General features: G+C 46.6%; 1 protein-coding gene across 1 annotated transcript in view; it reads right to left on the bottom strand.

Moving 5' to 3' along the window:
- Nucleotides 1–1,278: 1,278 nt before the first annotated feature.
- Fstl4 (follistatin like 4) overlaps nt 1,279–19,888 on the bottom strand; it is a 409,490-nt gene continuing 390,880 nt past the window's right edge. Inside the window, exons 13-16 of the mRNA XM_051167894.1 lie at nt 19,408–19,557; nt 11,720–11,827; nt 3,549–3,658; nt 1,279–2,056 (exon numbers count right to left, since the gene is read on the bottom strand). Of these exons, the coding sequence (XP_051023851.1) occupies nt 1,354–2,056; nt 3,549–3,658; nt 11,720–11,827; nt 19,408–19,557 (1,071 nt within the window). The 3' untranslated portion in view covers nt 1,279–1,353. The remainder of the gene's footprint in view (nt 2,057–3,548; nt 3,659–11,719; nt 11,828–19,407; nt 19,558–19,888) is intronic.

Here is a 19,888-nt window from a genome sequence, read left to right as displayed (position 1 = left end):
TAGGGACATGGGAGAGAGCAGGAGTGTTCTGAGAAACCTGGGTGGGCAGTCTCTTTCTTGTTGAGCATCCCTGACACAGGTGGTTCCCATAGGGATAGCTGGGTTGGGCCTCTTCCAGATGGCCTGAGAGCCCACCACAGGCAGAGAAAGGAGGGACTGACACAGATCTTTGTGGCTTCTGCATTTTGGAGAGTGTGTAGGTTGGAGTGTGGGAAAAGGGCCCGCTTGCAGTGTGGTGACAAGGGCTGAAGCATCAGTGCTGAGCACTCATGAAGAACTACAGTGTTAGGACTCTGGATGGAGGGCACTCATGGCTTCTGGATGTCGGCACTGAGTCCTACCGCTGTCTACCTTGCCAGGCAAGCCTGGTCTGCCCTGGCTTCTGCTGGTATATTAGGCTTCCTTAGTAATGTGTTGCCTTTCTACAGTGAAAAGCAGGCACATGGGACTCAGCTTGGTCTCTTGGAGTCCCAGCACTGACTTTAACCTGGTAATATGGGATGCACTTGAGCCAATGCAATGTGGAGAGTCATTATTTCTTGGATGTCAATTTTTCTGCACATGGGACGGAAGGCTGGGACCCCTTCCCTCAGAGACCTGGCCTAAGGCAGGAAAGAATATATCCAGACTTGGAGAGCATCTCTCTGCAGCCTAGCATTTGAGATTATTTTTTTTAAAAAATTAGTTTTAATCGAAAATTTGCAAAATCAAGCGAGTTGTTTCCCCACCCCACCCCAAGGCATAGTAAGTCTCAGAGGCTCTCCCTCAGGGGAATAGAGCTTAGCTGGAAAAGCAAGCAAACAGCATCTGGCATGGAGCAAGTGGGGTCCCCAGCAGGGGTAGAAGGCTAGCCCGTTAAGAGGGACGGCCCTGCTCAAGCCGGCTACTCAGGCCACTCCTTTAGGGCACAGACTGGCTGGGGCTGGCAGGTTAGGATAATGACTATGTGAAGGCAACCAACAGAAGTGTCAGCCTGGGCAGCAGGGTCCTTCAGTTCTGTTGTGTCCCCAGGTGACATGGTGTGCAGCTGGGCACAGAGATGATTTTCCTGCACGCAGCAGCAAGTGTTCTTGTCACAGCTCAAGGCATTAAATCATACTTCTGAATGAAAAAAAAAATCCCCAATCTTGGTTGCAGTGCATACCTTATACTAGGGAACTTGCAAGGAGATCAGTGTTGAACCACAAAGCGAAGTACAGGGTTTGGCTTTTTTTGTTTTTGTTTTGTTTTTTTTTGTTTTTTGTTTTTTTGTTTTTGTTTTTGTCTGTGAAAATGTTACAGCGCGCCAGGTTGGGGTTGTGGTGTCAGGACTAGGGTGGTACTCCTGGACCCGGGGTTCCTTACTGGACCCTCTCATACCTCCCCGACCCACACCACTGTGGTTGCACCCTTTATGCCTGACACCTCACACCTCAGGGTGTTCTGTCTCCCATTGATGAGGAACAGTGACTCTTGAGCTGGTGTGAGGAGGTACTGTCCAAAGAGCCCGCTGTCCCTTAGGACTCTGCGGGGTCCACCCCAGGGTGGAGCTGGCCCAATGGGTGGCTCCTTTAAGTTCTTCAGCTTGCCCATCTTCCCAGTGGACAGCTCGAGGAACAGCAGGTCTGGCTCCTTGTCGAGAGTGGCATAGGCATTGTACTGATTACCTTCGGTGAAGGAATGCTGGAATGCCACGTCTGAGATGCCTGCGTTTATTTTTAGATCATATAGAGTCTGGATCTCCCCTCGCACTGTGACCTCCTGCACGTGCAGCCAGGGGCCCTTGCTGGAGACACTGATGATGAAGCGTCCATCGGGGGACACGTGGGGGGTTCCTGTGACGTCACTATTGGGACCAAGCACTGAGTCTGTGACACTGTCAATGAGCAGCTGTGGGTAGGTGGGGGTAGGGGTGTCCTGTCGGCATTGCACAAAGAAGTAGCCGCCAAGGTGGGTGTGTGCCATGGCCTGTGGCATGCAGCCGTGGTGCTGCAGGCTGATGGTCTTGAGGGGCATCAGAGTCTCCAGGTCAACTTTATGGACAGCAGAGGCAGACTTGTTGAAGATGAAGCCAAACCTGGGAGGAGAACAGTGGAGGTCAGAGGGCAGGAGGCCCTTGTGAGGGGCAGGGGATCTATTTTAAATGATGGTATGCTAACCCTTCGGCCATCTGATGGTCTATTAATAAGGTCAATCATTCTGCGGGGGACGCTTCCAGAAGTGGGTTAGCTATACTCCACAGCCACATACAGATGGGGTCAAATCTTCATAGATTTGCACGTTAGCGGAACCCACTGGTTTTCAGAAAAATGCTTTTGTGCGGAGTGGGAAAGGCCCTCAGTGGCTTTTCTTTGGGGGTGCCTTGGGATCGCTTCCCCAGCTTGTGTTAGCTGGAGTGGAGATCTGGGCTTGCAGGGTAGGCGTGGAGAAAAAGACTGAGATATACCTCTCTTGCCTGGCTGTCATAAGGATGTGATCCTGTAAACCAGACTGTTCCTGGGCTATCTGCTAAGTGAGGATTTGAAGACGCAGATGCAGCCAAACAAGGAGAGAATTCTTATTTATAGCCCTGATGCTGGGGGAAGATGCACAGTGTGGTCTCCCCTCTGGCATCCATGATGTGGGCAAGAAGAACCGTGGGCAATTTTTGCCTCAGAAGTTACACAGCGGGGTGGTTCTGTGATCCCCTGTGGCTACAGGGCCTAGGACAAGCTGCCTGCCCCTTGGAGTGTCAGGGGCTCTCAAGTGGTCTGTCTTTTCCCAGGGCAGTTGGGAAAACTGGATCTGAGAGGGAGCTCTAACAGATGCGATTTGGTCACATCTGGCTTTCTGAAGTTCTGTTGAGGACTGTCTGCAAGTATGGAAAAGTTTGCCTCCAAGTGGGGCTTCCCCAGAGATCCTGCGCCCGAGAGCCTTGCTTGCAGAGGCCTTTGGCGCGGAATGCATCTAAAGGGGTGGGAGAAATATCCTGTGTCTGTAATTTCCTCTTGAAAAAATGGACATCTCTAGAGCAGGCAAAATGCTCCAGGCATTGACTTTAAAGCATCCTTAAAGAAGCAGAGGGAGAAAACGGTGCTCTTAAAAGGGACTTGAACTTAAGAGGCACTCAGGAGCATCTAAGCCTGAGCCTGCACCACTCATGGCTGAATCCAGAATCCTGGTGAAGGCTCATGCATCAATTCAAGCTCTGAGGCCCTGCAGGGGAGAGGTTCTTAGGAGGCTATTGTCCTCTTTGGGTCCCCAGCAACAGTGTACAAAAATGAACCATTTCTTACTGGAGACATACACATGTTAGTCCACCCAGGCAATACATAGTGAGATCTCTGGGGTCTTGATGACCCAGCAGGGGAAGTTTGCAGAGCCTGTGGCTGGTCTATGAAGAGAGGAAGGAAGGGGAGTGGCCAGTCCTAAAGACTCTGGGTCTGCTGTGTCAAGAGAGTGGTTCTCTATCCAAAGGCAGCTCAGCAGGTAGTGGGAGGGGGCGAGGGGGAGCTGGTGCCACCCTGGGCATGACTGCCCAGGCAGACTGGGACTGAGCACGGCCTGTGGAGGCATGGTAGGCCAGTTACCTGATATGGTTGATGATGAGATTTGTTGGGGGTATAAAGAAATTGTCCACTCCTGCAAACGATGTTCGGATGAGGTGCTGGCCCTGTCCGGTGCTGGCTTCTGTGATCACCTGTAACAGAGAGAGGGGTGCTTATGGGGGCCATTCAGGAGGGGGCGGAGTCTGAGAGCTGGACATGCGCATGCTCAGCTGTAGATCCTGCAGATGGGCTGCCAGAGAGATAGATGGTGGGTAAGCCCTGGTCTCAGGGAAGGGACAGGAGCCACGCAGGGCACTGCTTGGAAACATGAAGATCAGGCATCTATCCTTCCTGGACGAGGAAGTGGTGGGACTGGAGAGAAGGTCCAGATGGCCTTTCCCTCCTCCTTCAGACCTGGCAGTCTGTTTCTTGTCAACCTCTAGGAGGGTGGGACGAGGACCTAGGGAATGGTGTTGGGGTTTCCCAAGGAAGATCCCATGCCTTGTAGAGTAACGTGACCACAGGCAGCTCCTTCCCAACAATGGACCTCGAGTGTATCCATCTCTGCTCAGCCGCAGGGAAAGAGGGAAGAGAGCTCTAGACAAGGGCCCGATGTCCTGGGAGTTTATTGGCCATATTTAGTGGTTTTATGTGCTTATGAGACATGTGTATGTGCACAGCTGCACCTATGTTAGTAGAGGCCAACTTCGAGTATCATTTCTCATGCCGTGTCCACGTTGTATATTTGAGTCAAGATCTCTCACTGACCTGTACTTCATCACATAGGCTAAGCTGGCTGGCCAGTAAGCCCTGGGACCTGCCAGTCTCTAAGTTTTCAGCACTGGGATTACAAGTGTGCATCATCCACACCTGGATATATATATATGTATGTGTGTGTGTGTGTGTGTGTGTATATATATATATATATATAAATATAAATATATAAATATAAATATATAAATATAAATATATAAATATAAATATATAAATATATAAATATATATATATATAAAAATATATATATAAATAAATATAAAGTATGGGCTCTGGGGGTTGAACTTACTCATGTCCTCATAGTTGTATGACAAGTACTCTGACTGGGTCATCTCCCTAATCTGGAATTTATTTTCTTTAGTGCTAGGTGCCTTAGCATGGTTTTCCAGCAACTTCTGTCCTATGTTGCTCTCGGAATGTGGAGATCCTAGAACTGGTGAGAGGAAGCAGGCATCCCAGAGGGCTGTCATTCAGGCCACGATGGCATCTTGCAAGGTGACTTTGACTGTGAAAAAGGGACTTGGTTCCTAATGAAAAGATGTTGGCCCCATGCTTTGCACAAACTGGAGCATGGTTGCCTCTGTTTCCTCATGGGTAATAGCCATGCAGGTCCCTGTTGTGCCAAGTCAGGCCGAGTTTAGCTCTACAATGGGAGAAGTTAGACAGGATGAGTCAAAACTGGGTGCCCTGTGTGAAGCCATTTGGCTAAGGGCTAACCCAGGCAGCCCATGACCCCCTGCCTTCCGCACATGGTCATCATCCTTGTACGTTCTAGGCCACTGCCCAAAGAGAGGCAGTGTGGGCTTGACCAGTTCACAGGCAACTTGACCTCAGGGGCACTAGGGACAGGAAGCAGACCCTCAACTCTCAACCAGGGAGAGAAAACATTTTTTATGATCATATTGTGGTCATGCAAGTAGCAAAAAGGACCCAGGTTTCTGCCTACAGGACAAGGGCAGTCTCTGAGGGGGTCTGCTGAGTACACAGCTTCAAGTACTGAACACTTTTGCCTTTTAGGAAAGGGACTTCCTTCTGGCTTTCACTTTCATGACAAAACACACAGCAGCTGGCTTGCCTGTGCAGGCAGGTTTGAGTCTTTCTGTGCATCCATGCTAGCCTTAAGGGTGGGGGATGTCAGCAGGCAAGATGCCGGAGCAGAGGGACACATGCTGTGATTTCTACTCTCTGAGTGGTTTTTGAAGTTGCACGGAGTGTATTTTCCTGTGATTTTTCTATTTAACAAATGGCAGGATGATGCTTTTCTGACAAGTCCACAGGAGAAAAAAGCTCATAGAACAGGGCACTAAGAAAATACAAGGATTAGAAACCAGACTGCAGAGAGAGTCTCTGGGAAATGTGGCCAAGAATTCCAAGGCAGCATGCAATCACTGCTTGATACCAGGCCTGTCATTTTAGCTTATCATAGAGATGGGAAATTACAGGCTGTCATCGGTCAGTGTCACTCGCTTCACCACCCTGACACCCTATATTCAGAGGTGGCTTCATCAAACACAGCAGCACAGACCACTGAGCCGATGGGACACGTCAACTTTATTTCTCTGAGCCACGAGGTTCTTCTTGTCCTGGTCTTGTGCATATAGCCGAACCCACAGATGCCCCAAAGTGAATTGTAGAGACCCTGGTTCTGAGCTCAGCTTAGGAGCGATACACAGCTGACACAATAGCATGAGCTGTCGCTTAGTTGGGAGGGAGGGGACAAGAAGGTTGAGCGTCTTTCTTAGACGAGTGAACAACACTAGGAACTAACATCTAGAGAGGCAAGCTAGAGGTGACAAAAGGCTGGGCCCGGGGTCAGAACACGGGAGGGAGAACTGGTGATAAGCTTTATGGTCAAAACCGATTGCTGAGGGGAGTGTGGGAATGAGCGTCCTGCATGGGCTCCCCGCCACACAGCCCGGGCAAAACTTAACAAATCCCTGAATGATGACTATTTAGAAGAGATGGTAGGATGCTTCTAATACTTTACAAATATTTAACGGCATGGTCTTTGCCCACACCGATAGTCTTTTTTATTGCCTGTGTTTTGGATATAGGATACAGGGGTCTCACTATATAGGCCAGGCTGGTCTTGAACTGCCCACCTTTCTGTCTCAGTATGCAGAGTTGCGGGGTCATAGGTGCATGGCTACATATGGCTTTTCATCTATATCTAGGAACATTTTATTAGGTTATTTAAACAGTGTGGGTGTGTGTGTGCGCGTGTGTGCATGCACACCTTCATGCACGGAGTCCAGAAGAGGGCATCAGATCTCTTGGAGCTCAAACTATAGGTGATTGCGGGCCTCCTGCTGTGGATCCTGGGAACCAAACTCAGGTCCCCTGCAACAGAAGCAAGGACTCTTGAACGCCGCGGCCCCTCTCCAGCACTCATGGTTACCTTCTGATTATTAGATTCACCACCGTGAACATCTAATCTTACAAGATCTTTGACATGCTCCTTAGATTAATGACGTGCTTTTGTGTCTGTACGTGTGTGAAAGCATTCTACCTAGGTGAAATCTTCCCTATGTATTAAATTCAGGTCCTTGCCTGTGTTGATGGATTTTTCTCATGTGCTATTTTCTCTACGTGGTGTGTACAATTTAGGCCCGTCTTTGATCAAGCCATATTATATTTAATCACTGCTTTATGCATTTAGTTACATTGTCGGGCACACAGCTATTCATCATCATGAAAGTCTCTCCTGAAGCCCACAGCTTTTAAACTTGAAGCCGCCTCACCCGGTTCTCACATTCCATCTCTCGAGCATCCCCTTTGATCAACCGTTATCACTGTTTCAAGCCTTGAGGTCTCTCCTTTTATTACCCCTCCTGCATTTCTTTCATGTCTTCTCCCCCGCCCCCTTTGGTAATGGAGATTGAATTTAGGTCCTCGCATGTGGTAGGAAAGCATTCTGTCATGGAAACATGGAGTTACAGTCTAGTCCCTTTAACTCAGAAATGCATGCATGTGCATGTGTGTGTGTGTGTGTGCAGGCCAGAGGACATGTCCCACCTACCCTTTAAAAACTAACATATGTTTTAGATTTTTAATTTATGCACATGAATGTTTGCCCTGTTCATATAGATGTCTACCATGTGCATGCCTAATGCCTGCAGAGGTCAAAAGAGAACATCAGATCCCCTGGAACTGGAGTTATGGATTGTAGTGAGCCACCACTCATGTGGGTGTTGGGTACTGGATCTGGGTCCTCTGCAAGAGCAACTGGTGCTCTTAATCACTAAGCCATCTTTCTTTCTTTCTTTCCTTTTTTTTTTTTTTTTTTTCCAAGACAGGGTTTCTCTGTGTAGCCTTGGCTGTCCTGGACTTACTTTGTAGACCAGGCTGGCCTTGAACTCACAGTGGTCCTCCCGCCTCTGCCTCCCGAGCGCTGGGATTAAAGGCGTGCGCCACCACCACCTGGCTCACTAAGCCATCTCTTTAGCTCTACATGTACTTTATTTATTTTTGAGACTGTATCTTGAATTGGCCTGGAATTTGCTATGTGGACTGGGTTGGTTGGCTAGGGAGTCCCAGGAATCCTTTTGCTTCAGCCTCCCCAGGGCCCCCATACCCAGCTTGAAAAAGTTGTTCTTAAAACAATGTGTGTGTGTGTGTGTGTGTGTGTGTGTGTGTGTGTGTCTGAGTTATAATTATAGGCTAGTGTCACTACGCTTGGCTTTGTATTGCCTAAAAACAAATTATTTCCAAACCCTGATAGAATTATTATTTGTCTGTCTGTCTATCTATCTATCTATGAATGGCAGGGTCTCTCTCATGTAGCTCAAAGCTGGCTCCAAATGCACTATGGAGCCAAAGATGACCTTGGACTTCCAATTGTCCTGCCTCTACTTGCCAGGTTCTAAGATTATTGGCATACACCACAATGTATGGTTTTCTATGGTGCTGGGGATGGAATCCTGGCCTTTATGCATGCCAGGTAAGCACATTACTGACACATCCCCAGCACATCTTTGGCTTTAAAAAAAAAAAAAAAAATCAGGGGCTGGAGAGATAGTTCAGTGGTTGAAGAGCACTGGCTGCTTTTCCAGAGGTCCCAGGTTCAATTCCCAGCACCCCCATGGCAGCTCAAAACTGTCTGTAATTCCAGTTCTAGGGGGTCTGACACCCTCACACAGACACACATACAGGCAAAGCAAGAATGCACACAAAAAGGAGAGATATTTAGAGAAATAGGATATTCACACCAACAGTTTCTCCAGCCTTCTTTTCCCAAAAAATTAAGGCTTGTATTTTTACTCTGCTCTACCTCTACTCCCTCTTGATTACATTAACTTACATTTATTATTATTTCTTTGTGAATGCCCAGTTCTCCCAGCTTTATTTACTCCACATACAATTTAAGGTGCTTTCCTTGTTGGCCCTCTCTGTCCCTCAGTGCTGTGTCTCCCTTCTTTCTCTACATTGTGAGAATGTCTCTGGTCCAGCTCATCCGATGCTTGACTTGTATCTTCCCTTGATGTTCCCTCAGGGTTCTTAGTGCTTCCACACACCCTTCTGTCTTCTCAGGTAAGTGATGTCTTCTCTGAGACAGGCCTACTGAAGCTTAGCTCTTTCCTAACCACATAGATGTGACTTGTGGTCCTCAGGCTATGTTGCAGGTGACAAGTCTAATGTCAACCTGATTGTCTGTCTTTTATGGGAGATTTGTTTTTTTCTCAGCCCCAAAGGGCTTCCCTTGTTAGAGCTGTCTTTCTTGGAGTTCCAGAATTTTACTAAAAAGTTCCCAGAGATAAATTACTTCTCATCACTTTGCACTGAAATTCTAGAGTCCTCTCTTTGGGAATGACTGTTTGTTCACACATGTGCACACCATGTGTGGGGGCAGGGGACAACTTTGTGGAGTCAGTTCTCTCCTTCATGTTTACTCAGCTTCCAGGGGTTTGAACCCAGGCAGTTAGGCTTGTGTGACGAGCATTCTTATTCTCTGAGCTCTTTCTCCAGCCCTAGATCTCTTTGAATCTACATGATTAAAGTCCTTTAACTTAGCAACTATACTCCAAATTTGTTTGATTTCTTTTTAGATAGTCTATGTCACCCTGGTTGTCCTGGAACTCATGGTCATCCTTCTGCCTCAGCTTCCCAAGTGCTGGGATTATAGGTGCGTAGTAGTACCATGCCTAGCATATTTGATTCTGTTCCAAATGTGACTTCTCTTTCTCTGAATATTAAGGGATCCTGTTCCACATCTCCAGCTCTTCCTAGGTTTTCCTTTTGAGAAGATTTTCTTTTTCTTTCAGGATACTTTCAGAGAAATGCATCCCCCCCCCCCCTTAAATTGCTGCAGTTTTAAGAACTGGAAAGCATGTTTTGTTCATTTTTAGTAACAAGTCCAATTCTCTGGTAGCCCCTCCTTGGATTTCCTTCTTAGCATTCTCAGGAAATCTGTCCCTGTTGTGTTTGGGTGTGCAACGTCCCCCACGCACTTATGGGTTTGAACACTTGGTCTCCATCTGGTGACACTGTGTTGGGAGGTGGAGCTTCGCTGGTGGAAGTAGGTTACTGGAGGGAGGGAAGACCTTGAAGCACACAGCCTCAGCTTGTTTCCATACTCTGCCTGCATCCTATTCCACTGACATGCGACCAGGCAGCAGCCCCTTCCCTCAGCCACTCCAGGGAGACACTCCTGATGGGCTACCCTCAAGGCCGCCATTCAAAGGCTTTCGATTAAGAGCAAAGTGAGTGCTACAGTCCCCCTCCAGACTCTGAGCTCTTTTTCCGTTCTCAGTAACCTTTACTTTGGCTCCCAGGACCTCTGATAAAGTTCTTTTGTTTGACTGTCCACCTCACTGGACCTGGGCCTGGTATCTTTCCTTTGGGTCCAGCAACAGATGGGGAGGAGAATAGTGCTGCGTTGTCTCCATTCGGCTCTGTGGGTTCTAAGAGACCATTCAACCCTAGTGGCCCAAGTCATTCATTTGCATGTGATGAGCTAACTCCTCCCCTGTATCCCAGGAGACCATCATGTGATTTTTTTTTTTTTTTCATAGTGTTCCTTGGATCTCTGGGGAGAGGAACAGGGCCAGACACAATCAAGTAGGGTCAAGCTTCCCTCGCTGGTGTGGGGAGGACTGCTACAGATCAGCTGAACTCAACTTCTGGGGGCGCCGGGGGTCCAGTGTGGGGGCTTTAGAGCCACGCTGACTGGGCTAGGACCATGGGCAAATCTCTTAGCTGTGTGTGGCCTAGCACTCCGTGAGCCCTTCTCTATGGATTTAAGCACACGCGCTGCTGCGTTTTGTTGGGTAGAACTACAGATTCAATAGAGTGTGTCTCCACCAAACTCATTTTGGGGCGTGGCCTCCATTGTTACAGTGTTAAAAGGCAGTGGGACTTCTAATAGTTCATGAGTCTCTATTCTTGTAGGAGTCTCTATTCTTGTAGGTGAGTTCTCATAAGACAGGGTTGTTATAAGGGGAGCCTCATCCCCCTCTCTCCTCACTCGCTGGCACACATGCCCCTTTTATTGTACATCTGCTTCCCTTTTCTACTGTCCACCGTGATGGCATGCAGAACCCCACTTCTCTCACCAGAAGCTGACCAGATAGAGCCGCTTGGTCTTAGATAGAACCATGAGAGAAAAATAGAGCTTTTCTTTTATCAATCACACAGCTTCAGGTATTTTGTGATACCAACAGAAAATGAATGAAAAGGACCCAATTTATGACTTGATTTAATACTTTTTTTTCTAGATGGTGTGTTCATTTCAAGGAGAAGAAAATCTTATCATCTTTTCCACTCTTCAGACTCCAGAGGCTCATCCTATTTGGCCCCTAAGAATTATTGACTTAGGAGAATCAGGTATGGTGTGGCTAGGTAAGGACTGGGTTGCTATGAAATTAGAATGTGAACATTTTAGATTGTTTTCAGTAGCAGTCCTTGTTAAAGAGACCCTGTGGATTGCCTAGCAGGAGAACTGTTGGAAGCTCTTTCTAGTTTTATTCTGTTACTGTGATAAAAGACTCCAACTTAAGGGGAGGAAAGGGTTTATTTGGCCCACACTTCTGAGTGAGAGTCCATCTTTGAGGATGTCAGGGCCAGAACCCAAGCAGAAACCTTGGAGGTCATCTTGCTGGCTTGGGGTACAGGCTCCACCTTGGTTAGCTTTCTTATACAGTCTAGAACTGCCTGTACAGGGCATGGTACCTCCCATAGTGGCCTGGGTCCTCTTGCTTTAATTAACAATCAAGACAATTTACCCATGGATATGCCTATGGGCAATCTGCTCTAGACAACTTCTTAACTGAAAAATTCTTCTCAGAAGACAGGTAAAGTTTACTAGCTGTTTCCTGCTTTCTTCTTGGGCCTCTGTGGAAAGAGTTTGGAATGATGGTCACCCAGGGAAGCATGAGATAATTACATTATACAAACAGAATCCTGCTATAGGCTGAGTGTCTGCTTCATTGTGCTCAACATACCTGCAGGCTTGGTTGGGACTTGTGCATGTCTCCCCAGCTCAGGACCCACACTTGGTCATGCGACTTGTCATAGGACAGCTTAGCTGGCAGAGGGTCCACACCTATGGACTTGAAAAGAAATAGTGACAGGTTGGTCATTGCTGAGGTTACAACTGATGTGATGGTCACTTCTGGACTTTCGTGTATATGGTTATCTCACAGGGGAGTTAGGAAGCTGGCCTTGAACCCTTGCCAATTATCCTGATTTGAAACCCAGTGTAGAAGCCTTCCCATGGCCTTTTGTCCTCAGAGGACAAAGGACTCAATGAGTTGTCTCTTTGAAGCACTTATTTTCTTATTCATAGTTTACCTAAAGTATTCAAGGTCCAACTTGGACGAAGACTAGACACAGAGGTTTTATGAATTCCACTTGAGAACCAGCTCCAGGGTCTCTTTTCAGTCTTCCTAGAAGTCTTGGGAACCTCTTGGACTCTCAACATCTACTTAGGTTCTGGTGAGTGGTCCTTCCTTCCCCATGGGTCATCTCAGGTGGATTTTGAGGTCACCTGTTGCTACTCACCTTTTACCTTTGTCCTACTCTGTGCAACCTTTTTGTCATGGATCCATCAGCTACAGGCTCAGGACTCAGACTACAGCATCAGGCAGCATCGTGTTTTCTCCTTTTTGTTGTGCAGATTTTATAAAATTAAAAACTATGTGTATGCTGCACGCGAGTTCGGGTGACTGAGGGGGTCAGAAAAGAGGGCTTTGGATCCCCTGGAGCTGGAATTACAGACGGTTGTGAGTCTCCTAATGTGGGTAGTGGAAACCACACTTGGCTCCTATGCAAGAACAGCAAGCATTCTTAACTGCTGAGCCATCTCTGCAGCCATACAGCGTAGTTTTACAAAACTGTTCCTTGGAGATCATGTCTCTGGGCTGTATCACTTCCATGCTCAGTGAAGATGCTGACACGGGTCTCTGGGCTGTGTCACTTCCATGCTCAGTGAAGATGCTGACATGGGTTCTCTGTCATCTTTTCTGCCCATTGGGCCACCAAGTCTGATGTCTTCAAATCCGTATGAATAAGTCCTGTCTTAGTTAGGGTTACTATTTCTGTGATGAAACATCATGACCAAAGCAGCTTGGGGAGGAAAGGGTTTATTTGGCTTACACTTCCACAGCACTGTTCATCACTGGAGGAAGTCAGGACAGGAACTCAAGCAGGGCAGGAACTTGGAGGCAGGAGCTGATGCAGAGGCCATGGAGGGGTGCTGCTTACTGGCTTGCTTCCTTTGGCTTGCTCAGCCTGCTTTCTTATAGAACCCAGGATCACCAGCCCAGGGATGGAAACACCCACAATGGGCTGGGCCCTCCCCTATAGGATCACCAGTTAAGGAAATGACCTATAGGCAGCTTGCCTACAGGCCATTAATGGGGAATTTTCTTAATTGAGGCTTCCTCTTCTCAGGTGGCTATAGCTTGTGTCAGGATGAGACAAAACTATCCATTACAGAACCCAAAGTCCCACTTCCTCCATGGTTTCAATGGCCTTTCCTCTACTCTCTTGACTACCATAACTTACACCTCATCAGCATAAATTCTGAAACTTTGACTTACCCATATTTTGCCTTTTTAGTCAGGTTGGGGGAAGAAAATCCCAGACCATCTCTGTCCACATTGGCCCAAACTTTACGAAATAACTGTCTAGTGAGCCCCCTATCCATACTTTTCATTTTGCACTTCCTCCCCTAAGGTGAGGTATCCTAGACCTCCTCAAAAGTTCAGCGGTCACTTCATGACCCTCTACTTTACATTACAGGGCTTTACCCATGGTCACCACTTCCTTGTATAAACACGCCATTTGACTTCCTGTTCTCCACACCATCCTTCACCATTTCCTGACTGAGAGTTGGCACGTCCCAGAGATTCTCCATTGACCCCTTCTACATCCCTTCACTGGTACTGAAGTCTAACAACTCAGTGAGGGCCTCACCCTAATGTGCAGCATTGAACCTGTAATTTTGCTCCCTCAGTGCGTTCCTTCTTCCTTCTCCACCATCGTTAAAGTCTCACTTTGCTTTCTTGTTCTAATAACTCCCACCCCCTGAAGTCCCCAGGGGAGGCTCAGATTAATTTCCAAGGTCCATGTAGGCCCCTGTGACCCTGGCATCTATTCCTGCTTCCTGACCACCGCTTTCACTCACTGTGGTGGTCAGGGTCCACTCCACCTGGACGGGGCTTGAAATCAGCTAGGAGACACATGTCGAGCTGTGCTTGTGAGCATGTTCCTGGAGAAGTTTAGCTGAGGAGAGGAGAATATGGGCTGCACCTTCCACAGCCTGGGCCAGGACTGACGGAAGAATCTGGAGAGGCATTCTGAGCACGAACACACATCGCTCGCTCTCCTTCCTGATTGTGGCCACAGTAACACCAGCCACTTACCATTGGAGACTCTTGCTGCTGCCATAGACCCTCAGAACTCAAGCCAAAACACACCCTTCTCCCTTTGGTTGCTTCTTGTTAAGTATTTGGTCACAACAAGAAGACAGGTACCTAATACATTTACCAAAGGCCGCGGCACCTGTCACTGCCGCGCTCCTACCCAGAGCTTTCCATCTCTCGGCAATGCTACCACCTTAGGGCGCCAGCTTCCCCATCTTTCTCTTTAAAGAGCCTTCTCCTGTGCTCCTCCTCTGGCACACAGGGCCCATTTATCTGCCCCCTTCACTGCAAGATTTCCTTGGCGTTTAGACAGTAGCCATTACCTTCCCTTTCTACTTAATCCCTGCCTGTGAGATTTCATGCTCCTACTCAGTGCTGTGAAAGAGGCAGCTGAAGAGCTAAGCCAGAAGTTTATTAAATTCAGAATGGGATTTTTCCATAGTCTCACTGTGCTGAGCCACTGAAGTCTGGCAGGAGAAAAGAGCCTGAGTAAAAAGCCTCAGGATTAGGGGGTGGCAGAGTAGACTTGGCCTTTGAGAAAAATTTAAATGATCAACTTGCTACTCTTTCTGCCTAGCAGAGGAAAGGGGAAATCCTTTTTGATGGATGACAGCTATTTAAAGACCTTACAACGTAAAAATATGTAGAATGTTTAGATTAAAAAATCACTAGGTGGCCAGATGTGGTGGTGCACGCCTTTAATCCCAGCACTTGGGAGGCAGAGGCAGGTGGATCGCTGTGAGTTTGAGGCCAGCCTGGTCTACAAAGTGAGTTCAAGACAGCCAAGGCTACACAGACAAACTCTGTCTTGAAACCCATGCCCCCCCAAAATGTCACTAGGCATTTTAAGAGGCAGATATCTTTTTACAATCCAAAATCATAACAGGAAGGATTACAAGAAGATGTAAGAATGTATATGAAGTTGGGAATTAAATAGAAAATTTGAAGGTAAAAATGATAGAATAATAAAGAGACACACACACATTAGATTCAGGAGAAGGTAGGATTAGCAAACTGAAATTGGAGGAGACGTGTGCGATACACTGAAAAGGCAAAATATTTTAAAGACAGGATCCTACGGAAGAGTGTGAGCACCAGGCAGTAGAATATTTAAAGACATTTCCCATCTAATGTTCAGTATGCAAACTCAAGAGAAACCTTGTCTCAGAACAAATACAAAGATCACTGTAGAAAGAGACATTGCTGTTAAAGTGCTAAACAAAGAAGAACTCAGAGAAAGAGAGAGGAAAGTACAATTGGCCCCAGCAGCAAAGGAAGATATAGGTAGTATCTTACAATGCTGAAAGAAAACAACTGTCACCCAGAGTTATCCAGAAATAAACAGAAAATATTTTTACTTCAAACAAAACTGAGACCTGTTTCCAGCAACACTAAAAGAACTAATAAAAAAATGAACCTATTCTAGCGCTTTGGAGGCTGAGGCAGGAGGATTGTGAGTTCAAGGCCTGGCCTGTGGAGTGACACTGCTGTCAAAGCAACTACCACCCACCCACCTCAGTAATAAAGAGGACGAGAAAGGTAAATGGATAAATATCAGTTATTGCCTGGATGCATATGTATATACATATGTGTGTCTGTGTTAATTATGTATATTTAATTACCATAACAATAAAAAGGGCAGGAAGAACATTAAAGGAATTAGTGGCTATTAAAGTGTGATGGTTAGTGTTGAACTTTATATCTGACATAAGTTAGAACTATTAGGGAGATGGGCAGCAGGGCTTGTCAATGTTGGATTACTTTGAACATGTTTACTGAAGTGGGAAGTCCTTCCTACTACAGGCAGCACCATTCCCTGGGCAGGGGGATTCTGGATTGTTTAGGAGTGGAAAGTAAGCTAAGCACTAGTAAGCATTTACTAGTTCATCGTTCTCTGATTTTTAACTACCAATGTGCTGTGACTGGTTGCTTCAGCTCTGCACTTGCTTTCCTTGCAATAATAGATTGTAATCTAGAATCACACCCTTTCTCACCTAAGTACTTTTGTCAGGGCATTTTGGCACAGCTGCAAGAAGGGAAGCCAAGATATAAGTGTAAGGATGTGTGTTGTAGTTACTCTGATGATGATAACATGAGTACATTTTCAGTAAACAATAGAGAAGAAAAGAACAAAAATATTTGTTTAAGTCAAAAACAAGCAAAAATGAGAAAAAAAAAAGCATTATAAACAGGCTAAATAAAAGGTAAGGCTGTAGAAAGACTTAACTATACAAATTTATATTAAATATGAATGGACCAAATATTTTAAGTAAGAGACTAATTAAACTAGATAAATTTAATGTAATAACATCTTAAATATAAGTCATAGAAAAGTTGAAAATTAAAAGGACGGAAAAATTGTAGTATGAGAATTCTAATTAAAATATGATTTAGTTATATCGGAATTACTAAAAAACAGATTCACAGCATTGCCATGGATAAAGAGGGATGTTTTGTAAGGAAAAAAAAAAAAAAAAGAATCTTTCCCCTAGGAAGAGACTATAATCTTAGGGTAAAAATGGATAGCACTTTGAGAAGTAGATAACTCTACATCCATAGTGGATTCAAAAAACATACCTCAGCAGCTGATAGACCGAACAGACAAAACAAATCACCCAAGAAAGGAGATCCGAACAGCACAATGAATCAACTTGGCATAACTGACACATATTAAATAGCACATCTAATACCAGAATACATGTTCTCGTAAAGTAAACATCTATCAAAGTTGATCATGAGGCTCAGTTTTACAAAAAGCCCCAGCATATACTTCAAAAGACGAACATTACTCAGTGTGTTCTCTGACTGCAGGAATCGGTTTCAAAAAGAGAAACTGAAAACCCATTGCAAATACCAGAAAAGAAACAGCAGCTTTGGCTCCATGGATTATTTTTTTTACATTCATGATAGTTTACAGGGCAGCACAGAGACCTCTCTGCAGACTGGTTTCAGGTTAACTTTCTAGTCTCGGCCCTTCAGTGGGCAACCACCGTTGTCCGGCTTTCTGTACACGTGTGCCTGGTCAGTCTCATCTTGCACTTAGTTTCCCCCTTTTTCCTCAAACCTCCAGCCTTGGTGATAACCTTACTTCTGTTTCACTGGGAAAAAAAAACCCCAAAATTGTAATTTGACTAATGCTCCCTGTATTGCCTAGCTGCACCTAGTGGAGGAATATTCTCTTGGCTAAGGCTAGTGTCCCCACCTGTGCGCAATGGAGCCCACTGACTGCAGGCTACTTTGATGATGCATAGAAAGGAGCATGGAAAAGAGCTTTTAGCATTAGCATACACAATCTGGGGTAACATTTCTTTGAAAACATCCCTTTGGTATTCCCTTCCTCGTTTCTTTTTTTTTTTTTTTCCCCTCTTTCGTTTCATTTCTTTCTCTCTTTCGAGACAGGGTTTCTCTGTATAACTTTGCTGGCTGTCCTGGAATTTGCTTTGTAGACCAGGCTGGCCTAGAACTCACAGAGATCTGCCTGCCTCTGCTTCCCGAGTGCTGGGACTAAAGGCGTGCGCCACCACGCCTGGCCTCCTTTCCTCATTTCTATACTCTTAGTTTGCACTGAAACTCCTCCAAACAGTTGCTTAGATCCCTCCCCACGACCACACTCTCCCCTAATCATTCCTACTCAAGTTCCCATCCCCCCGGCTTGCCTTGACTGTTACCATCTTAGCTGTTCTAAGGTGGCCTACAGTGCAGCAAGATGATATCCAGTGGCCAGCTCTCAGATGCTGGACATGGGGTGACCACTGCCGCCCTCTGGAGACACTCTTTCTGCCTGTTGAAGTACCGCCTGCCCTAGGTTTTCCTCCTACCTTTCAGGCTCCTCCTCCTCAGATGTCTTTCTTGCCTGTCTCTGATTCTTGATCTTTAAATGTGGGAGAGCCTTGGGCCTCCATCCTTTACCTCTTCTCTGTTGGCATACTCAGGGTGATCTCAGCCCTGCTTTCTAGATTTCATCAGGCCACGGGGTGATGACTACTCACACTGATAGCTCCAGCCTCCATCTCTCCTTTGACGTCAGACCTATTTACTTGACATATCTACTTGAATACCTGATGCCATTTCAAATGTCATCTCCTTTCCATCTGCTTCATGCTCTACCCTCAGCCTTGAAATATAGCATCTTGCTTTTAACCCTTGCATCTCCGACTTCACCTGTGGTCAAACCATCATTTGCCTCTTCCTTGCAATTGCAGTCAGGGTTCACCTGGATCTTCCAGAATTTCCTGACTTGAAAAGTCCTTAGCCACACCTACACTGCCCCTTTTGGTATATAAGGCCATGTTCAGTTTTCTGGGATGGAATCTCTTGGGGGCCATTATTTAACCTGTTACCACCATCCTCTACTCAGGCTAACCAAGAAGTGAGGCACGTGATTGATGCCCTTCCTTTCCCCTCAAGCCTTATATTTAACCCAATCAGAAAGAATGTTAGGAGGGCTGGCAAGATGGCTCAGTGCTTAAGGGTGCTTCCTTGTTTACCAGAAGACCAAAGCTAGGTCCCCAGTGCTTGTATCAGGGGGCTCACAACTGCCTGTAACTCTAGCTACAGGGGATCTGATGCTCCCATGCACATACAGGGAGTTACACACACACACACACACACACACACACACACAACTAAAAATAACACGAATCTGCTAATTTCTCACCATGGCCCTCTGATGCTGCCAGCCTCCTGTGCCCAGATTAAGTTCCTCTCCATGCTTGCTCTACTTCCTGCCATTCTTAAGGCAACAGCTGTACTGATGCCCAGAACAATTTTTGGTGGCTTTCTTAGGCACCCTTCCTCTCCTCTACAGCCTCAGTGGCCTCCAGGACCCTCCAGGGGCTGGCTTCTGTTTACCCCCAAGTTCACGGCCTCCACCCCTTTCCATCATCTCCATGTGTGGCTTCCACAGCTGTGTCTCAGGCGGCGGCATTCGGATTTTAGCTGCTTCTGTTCGGCTCCAGAGTGAGAACTGATTTCAAGTAGCCTTACAGCTCTTTGGTCACATTAAACCCAGCTTTCCACAGCTCTTACTCCTTACAGAGCCCTGAAATAATGCTTTGTGTCCTGCTCCTTGACTAGACTCTCATGCCGGGGCCTCCAGTGTCCTTGTTCATAGTGTCTACAGTAGTGCTGGGCAGATTGTAATATATGCTTGATACAGAGTCTCTCCCTGGGCTGAGCCTTTCTCAGAGGAGTTTGGGAGTGTGCACAAAACAGACACTGCCCTACAGTTTCAAGTCTTTCCCACTTCTTACAAGAGCTTTTACCTGTAAGACCTTCTGGGCTTGGACGTCCACCACAAGGACTCTGTTCAGTGTTGGCTGGGCCACGTAGATGTACCGGTTCCTGACGTTGACTGCAGATGCCCACTGGCATGGCTGGGTGCCATCTCCTGCTCCATGAGGACAGATGTCTTCCTGTAAGGAGACAGGGAGCCATGTATCTGCTCTCCCACCCAACGTCAACATCTAGGGTCCCTACCCATTAACCCTCTTACACCCCTTTTCTCTTCTCGTCTCAGACTCCTTGGGATTCATACATAGGATATGGCATGCAAGCCCTGCATACCACTAACTTCTGACTCACCAAGGTCAACACTGTCACCATGTGCTCAGTTTGCAGATCTTCCTACATGGAACGACTCTCATTCCTGGATTTCTTCTCTAAAGTCTATTTCCTTGTTGCCCTCACTGCAACCTATAGCTTTATGGCCGTGAGCTTAGGGATAAACAGAAGCCAGGCCCTGGA

Source organism: Acomys russatus, chromosome 25 (assembly GCF_903995435.1).
Source record: "Acomys russatus chromosome 25, mAcoRus1.1, whole genome shotgun sequence".
In the NCBI taxonomy this organism is placed as follows: domain Eukaryota; kingdom Metazoa; phylum Chordata; class Mammalia; order Rodentia; family Muridae; genus Acomys; species Acomys russatus.
This window is presented reverse-complemented; position numbering and strand designations above follow the sequence as displayed.